General features: G+C 39.2%; 1 protein-coding gene across 1 annotated transcript in view; it reads right to left on the reverse strand.

Moving 5' to 3' along the window:
- Positions 1-2,334: 2,334 nt before the first annotated feature.
- LOC132845499 (threonine synthase-like 1) overlaps positions 2,335-7,494 on the reverse strand; it is a 9,203-nt gene continuing 4,043 nt past the window's right edge. Inside the window, exon 2 of the mRNA XM_060869506.1 lies at positions 2,335-5,497. Coding sequence (XP_060725489.1) covers positions 3,282-5,483 — 2,202 coding nt within the window. The 5' untranslated portion in view covers positions 5,484-5,497 and the 3' untranslated portion in view covers positions 2,335-3,281. The remainder of the gene's footprint in view (positions 5,498-7,494) is intronic.

The following is a 7,494-nucleotide window of genomic DNA, read 5'->3' on the forward strand; positions in this document are numbered from 1 at the left end:
CTCGTGTGGACCTGCTGTGCCGATGTGGAGCTGCAGCAGGTGGGGCTATATATGTCTAAGCACTGGGTGGTCAAGAGGATGAGACAGAGGTCTCTGATCTGTCCATCACTCTGACTGACAGTTTATGATCGAGCTGCTGGGAAACTTTCTGAGATGTTCACTGTTAGGAGCCAGAGTTATGAGGAGAGCCTGCTGATGTGCTTGTGTCTATGAAAACCTGGGTATTAAATTATGTGTGCAGAGGCCTGGGAAACTCTTCACATCGTCAAATTCTGACAGGTTCCAAATCCTCATTTTATCCTCATTAAATACAATGGAACGTATTCTAATCCCACTTAAAGACATCTTCTACATTTATAACTTTCCCCACCGATGGAAAGAACATTAGACACATGTTTTTTGGATAGCTTTATGACTGCAATTGCTAAGAGCACTTTGCACTCCATCACTGAATGGTTAATAACTTCAGTTCCATACAACAAACTAAGTTAAAAGTAAAATTCAGAAATGCTCATATGCCCCTTTTCCACCGGGGCAGTTTGAGTGCTGGTTCGGAGCCTAATTTAGAACCAGTTCTTTCTTTTTCGACAGCCAAAGCACCGGCTCTGAACCAGGAAAAGTGGTTCTTAAGTAGCACCAAAACGTTGCTGGTCTAGACTTAAGAACCTCTTTCAAATGTTTAACTGCTATACAAATAAAACTGAAATGAGTTTAACTTGGAGTTTGATTATCAGCATCATCTTCATCAGTTTCCGTCTCATCATCAGAGAAAAAAGTCGCTGGTTGATTTTAAACACAAGCTTCATCATCGTCTCTTCCCTCCATCTGTTCGCCTGTTCACACTAACATGGATGGAGAGAATAATCTCTGACTGGAAAATCACTCCATCTCTTCTGTCCTGTTCTGAAATGTCTTGTTTTATTTAAAACGTCATGTGCTGTTGTTGGACAGAGTGTTAGCCTCTTAGCCTCTCTTCTGGCATGATGATGTGACGGAGCAGCAGCAGCTCGGACATTTCTGCTGACTGACTGCTGTGTTTGTTAAACCGGATCCTTACATGTTGAGGTGAAATACTGGATAGTTATGTTTAAGGAAGTATATTAAAACCAGGGAATCCTCCTTTTTGATCATTTCTTTCAGAACTTCTAGAACAAAGCAACATCGGACAGGTTCTTACTCTATGCTCAGCATGTCATAGGTTAGAAACACTTTTGATCTTATATTGTTTACATCATTCTGATAACTGTATAAATTAATATTAATTCACAATTTAGAATTCGGCTGTGGTGGGATTGAGCTTGATGGGACCGTTAATAATTGATGGCTTTGCAGTGATGTAACTTATCCCTCATGTTAAGATATTACAAGTAAAAGATCTGCAACACATTTCTGCTTTCTGCTTTTAACCATATCATATCATATCAGTTCCTTATCCAAAGTCAGACTTAATTATTATTATTATTTAGCATTATAGCTGGGGTCATGGTGTCTTAGTGGTTAGCACGTTCACCTCACACCTCCAGGGTTCGGGGTTCGATTCCCGCCTCCACCTTGTGTGTGTGGAGTTTGCATGTTCTCCCCGTGCCTCGGGGGTTTCCTCCGGGTACTCCGGTTTCCTCCCCCGGTCCAAAGACATGCATGGTAGGTTGATTGGCATCTCTTGAAAATTGTCCGTAGTGTGTGATTGTATGAGAGTGTGTGTGTGTGTGTGTGTGCCCTGTGATGGGTTGGCACTCCGTTCAGGGTGTATCCTGCCTTGATGCCCGATGACGAATGAGATAGGCACAGGCTCCCTGTGACCCGAGATAGTTCAGATAAGCAGTAGAAGATGAATGAGTGAGTGAGAGCATTAAGGCTGACAATTTCATCCACAGATTTGAGGATAATGAGGAAGATGATTACCTTGAACATTTTGTTCAATATTCCTAATATTTATTCGACTAGTTTATACAGAATGCTGAATGTTGAGCTCACGAGTTCAGGCACAGCTAATAAACACTAACATTAGCCAAGCTCACAAATATCACACATAAGAGACAAGCTGAGATTCACTTTAATGTTAGAAGATGCAGGTATTTATAAGCAGGTTTTAAAGCTTCAATGTGTCTATTCGGTTTAGTTCATTTTAATATATATGTGCTATATAAATATATATATATATATATATATATACATATATATATATATATATATATATATATATATATAAATAAATTAAAATATTTAAAAAATATATTTAATATATATAAATAATATGATAATCACGCTGTCATTTTGCATGATAAAGATATTTTAATAAACATTTATTTAACAGTTATAAATAGAAAGCTGAGGTTCTCTGGTCTGTGGAATATAATCAAAAATAAATGAAGCAATATAAAAATTTCAGTCTAGGTTTTATTATTTAGCTCTTTAGTTTCTACGATGGCATTTCAACCAGGGACTACAGACGCCCATTTCTTGTTAACCACATAACACACAAAAGCATGTCTTAAGTACATTTGGTGTAAAAGGTCGCTGTGTATATTCATGAAAAGCTCAGTGCCGTTTTTCAGACCCCGTTTTTACTGATTCTTTTACTTTTCCATCACCAACGTGTCAGATTTAACTCACACCGTAAGCTTATAAGATGTACACAGAGTTTCAGAGAGAATTCCTATCAGACTGAGGTTTGATCTAAATGTCCAACACGTTCCAGCTTAATTATGTAATTAATTATTGAAATAAATTAAAATCAATTCAATTTCATTGGGAAAAAGATGCTGCATCATTATATAGATAAGTAGGAACTGTGAAACTCCAAGGCTCTGTGTCATGATATGAGAATCTTTCTCAGGTTGATGTCGGTCTGTTCCCAGAGCGACACTGCCATCTAGGGGACGTGTACAGAATGAACAATCTGAAGTAAACTAGCGGTGTTAATGAGTCATCTTTTATCTCTCCGGTCCTATGACGATCTTCTCAAGTCTACACTACAGGTACTGTATAATATTCAGATGGTGATGTCACAATATGGATCTCATGTACATTCTCCTTTGATATTCAGGACATTATGATATATACCAAGTGATTTTGTTAAAGTCGTAAAATTGGAAACTACATTTCTTTGTTGATTGATTGGTGTATATTTTGAACTAACTGTAATTTTGCTGGCAGTTTGTTAACATATAAATTTCCATTTTTTTCTTATGGCTTTAATTTTTCTTCTTCGACTTCAGCCAAACGTGATCACATGTTACAGCGATGTCTTCCTGTCCCTGTGTGTTTAGAGCCCTAATGTACTACCTGACCTTCATAAAGGAGTCCTGGACCATGGATTCCACCTCATCTGTTAGAACCCTGAAATCAGGCTGGCATACAGTATATGGATGACTTGCTCTCTCCCTTATGCTCTCATACAGAGTTTCATGCATTAGCTCTTGGCCTGCAATAGCACACAATGCATCCAGCTGCTCCAGAGGCTCAAGCGGTATCTCAGGACAGCGTAGAGCTTTAAGAACAGCTGGAGCAAACTTCCCGAAATGTGCAGTGGAGCATAGAACAACTGGACACCTCTTATCATGCAGCTGGTCAGCCACAGCTTTCGCCACGGCAGTGTGAGTGTCCATTATGTAGCCAGTTTTTGAGTGTACTTCCTGAATAGTATTCAGGCAGTCATCCTCTGAGCACCACCCTGCTTGAACGTCCTGCCGTATCGTCTGTAAGAAATCCTCAGACACAGTAAAGTGCTGCTCTTTCTCAAGGCTTACAAACAAGTTCTGGACAAGTTGACCATCCCCGCTGGATGCATAATGCAAAAATCGCTCCAGATTGGAAGACTTAAGAATGTCAATAGCAGGAGAATTTGACAGCATGAGCTTTCTGCCTCTGAGATCATACTGACCAGTGGAGATAAAATCAGAAATTATGCGGTTATGATTAGAGGCACAAATGATGTTCCTTATTGGCACACCCATTTGTTTAGCATACACAGCAGACATGGCATTTCCAAAGTTTCCAGTAGGGATGCACACATCAATCGGTTGCCCAAATTTCACCACACCATCTCTGAGGAGGTCCAGGTACGCAGAGGCATGGTAGACCACTTGCGGAAGCAGACGCGCCCAGTTTATGGAGTTAGCCGTGCTAAGAACAGTAGCATACTCCACCGCAAAGTAGCCAGCCAGCCTTGAGTCACCAAATATCTCCTTGATGGTCCTCTGGCAGAAGTCAAAGTCAGAGAACACGCCGACAGACCTGGTGTTGCCCTGTGTGAAACCAGTCATCTGCAGTTTCTGTATGACACTAACGCCTCGCTCAGGGAAAAACACCAGCACACCAATACGATGCCTGTCGCTTTCTCGGAGGTTGCTGAACCCACTAAGTACTGCACTTCCTGTGTCGCCAGAGGTGGCAACAAGGATCAAGTAGTTACACATCTGTGGAAGGCAGTGAGCAAGGAGCTGTGGCATCAATTGTAGTGCCAGGTCTTTAAAGGAAGCAGTGGGTCCATGGAAGAGCTCCAGAATGTACTGATCCTCAGCAAGATGCTTAACAGGTGCCACTGATTTACTGGCAAAGTTCTGCCCATAGGCTCGGTTAACCATCGAGCAGAGTTCTGTAGGAGCGATATCCAGTGGATGTATGTATTTCTCAAGTATGACCAAAGCACGCTCGGGATAAGACATATCGGCTAATCGTAACCATTCGGAAGGTTCCAGTTTTGGGAATCCTTTATTAGGTACATAAAGGCCACCATCAGAAGCTAAACCCTCCACGACAACATCGCTGAAAAACTTCGGCTCACCACTTGACACTGAAATATGGCCCCTGGTGGAGACATAGGTGTCTAATTCAGAGTTCCTATATTTCTCTAGAACTCTGACAACTTTCTCCGCCACTTCCTCTATAGTGTCCCCCCTTCCACAAAACACTCTTGCATCCATCCACCTCTCATAAAACTGCTTCCGGTATGCTAAGATCTCCCTCATGGAGACTCCAGGACCCTGACCTACAATTCTGTTCACCTTCATTCTGCACAGTCTCTCCATAATATCCATAGTGTCCACGTCCAGGTAGAGAGCGATTCCTGAACGTTTCAGGTGTCTCATGGTGTCCGAGTGAAGCGGGTTCGAACCCGTCAGCGAGATCAGACATCCAGAAGCGGAGAAGTTGCACACAGCTTGGCCTTCTTCATCGATAAAACGGTCACCTCCAACTTCCGCCAGCTTCTCTGCTACAGTCATTCCCCATGTCTTCTCCAGAACATCATTGTCTATATCAATTACAGGCTTCCTGAGTCTGTGAGACAAAATCTGTCCCACCGATGTCTTCCCAGCCCCAGGAGGACCCATGAGAAGAATGTTCCTCTCCTGAGAACACTTCATAGACAGACATGATCTCATCACGTGTACAGACGAGCCAACGGAAGAACCGCAGATTAAGTGGTACCTCAGTTTGTCCGTTTTAGACAATAAACAAAATAAGTGTCTAGCCATCATCATTTTAGGAAAAGAATCTGAGAAGGAAGAAATAAAAGTTTCATGGCATTAAATATTAATTAGAAATGTTAAATAGTTCATGTTTCAGTTTTTAAAAACTTTCAGGATTTAAATTATATTTCATGAAGGAACAATTTTAAAGGACTTATGAGCCATGCGTCATTAAAATTAAGCTGATACAGTGACACCTGCTGGAGACGTTGAGTATTTTAGATGAACTGATATGGAAAGGGAAAGGTCTGCTGCTAGAAGCTTTAATATTCCAGTTTTGTTTTTGTTTTTTAACTTGTTTCTGTGTAAATTAATTCTACAATATTTTGGTAATACAATCCAACACTAATATCTAATATTAACTTAATTAAGAACCAGTATAGCATGCACACACTCACACACACACTCTCAAACACACATGCATACATATACACATGTATATATGCATACACACACACACACACACACACACACACACAAACACTCACACAAACAAACACACACACATGCATATACACATGTATATATGTATATATACACACACAAACACTCACACTCACTCTCACACACAAACATACACACTATCTCTCTCTCTCTCACACACATACACAAACACACACTCACACTATCTCTCTCTCTCTCACACACACACTCACGTCGTTGAGTATTTTAGATGAACTGATATGGAAAGGGAAAGGTCTGCTGCTAGAAGCTTTAATCTTCCTGTTTTGTTTTTTTTTAACTTGTTTCTGTGTAAATTAATTCTACAATATTTTGGTAATACAATTAAAAACATGGAATAAACTGTTCCTGTCTTTTTAGTAATAAATGTACATCATTTATCAATATGTTTGTTAGTATATAAAATCACCTGGTTTTAAAAAGTAAAAACAGAGAAATGTTTAAATAAACACCAAATGTGTGTGTATTTAATCATTCTCTCTCTTTTTGATGTATAAGTGATGGAATTTCTTTAGCCGATGTCAGTTAATCAGACTGAATCATTTTAATGTAGAAAAAAAAAACTGTATTTAGTTACACCACTGTTTGATACGTAGGCACATTTCTTTGTTAGTAAAGAAAGATATTGACCTGGATGTGCATTTGGGCTCTGCGGCCAATCAGAAGCCCTTATGTAGCGGTGTGTTGTTTCTTTTACGGTTCTGCTAAAGAATAAAGTGACTTAAAGGTTAACACTGAACAGAAAATCTGTCTACTTCTGTGATTATATGATCACATGACTTACAGAGCTGTAATGTACAGAAGCGTATTGCATTCACTTGAGGAAAAAAAATCTACTCTGTTTTTCTGAATTAACGAGTTAATTATCTCAGAATTATGAGATCATTTTTCATAAACAAAAAAAAATTAATTGTTCTGTTTTTCTGAATTAATGAGATCCCTCAAAATCCTGCCAGGAGCTCTATTTTAGGTGGATTTCATGGAAGTAAACATGTCCCGAACATTCTGATCTGCTTGACATTGCTGTGTTTCTCCAGGATCAGTTGAACCGATATGGTATTTCAGATGCATCATCTTATATCCGTGAAACATACAGTACCATATCGGTTCAACTGATCCTGGAGAAACACAGCAACGTCAAGCAGATCAGAATGTTCTTTTCGTCTGAACAGGCGCAAAGTCTTGAGGTGTCTGTGCAAAGTTGACGCACTAATAACAATAGCATTTATATTACTTAAAGACAGCAGAATCTCCCAATGTCTCAAACCCAAAGTAAAATAAAACCGGATTAAACTTGAAACGCGGGACATGTTTACTTCCATGCAATCCACCTAAAATAGAGCTCCTGGAGGGTTTTGAGGGATCTCATTAATTCAGAAAAACAAAACAATTATTTATTTATTTATTTTTATGAAAAATTATCTCATAATTCTGAGATAATTAACTCATTAATTCATAAAAACAGAGTGAAAAAATGTTTTTCAAAAAATATTCTCATAATTTTGAGATAATTAAGTTGTTAATTCAGAAAAACAGAGCAAAAAACCTTTTATTCATGAAA

This window comes from Tachysurus vachellii, chromosome 5 (genome assembly GCF_030014155.1).
Source record: "Tachysurus vachellii isolate PV-2020 chromosome 5, HZAU_Pvac_v1, whole genome shotgun sequence".
NCBI classification, from domain to species: domain Eukaryota; kingdom Metazoa; phylum Chordata; class Actinopteri; order Siluriformes; family Bagridae; genus Tachysurus; species Tachysurus vachellii.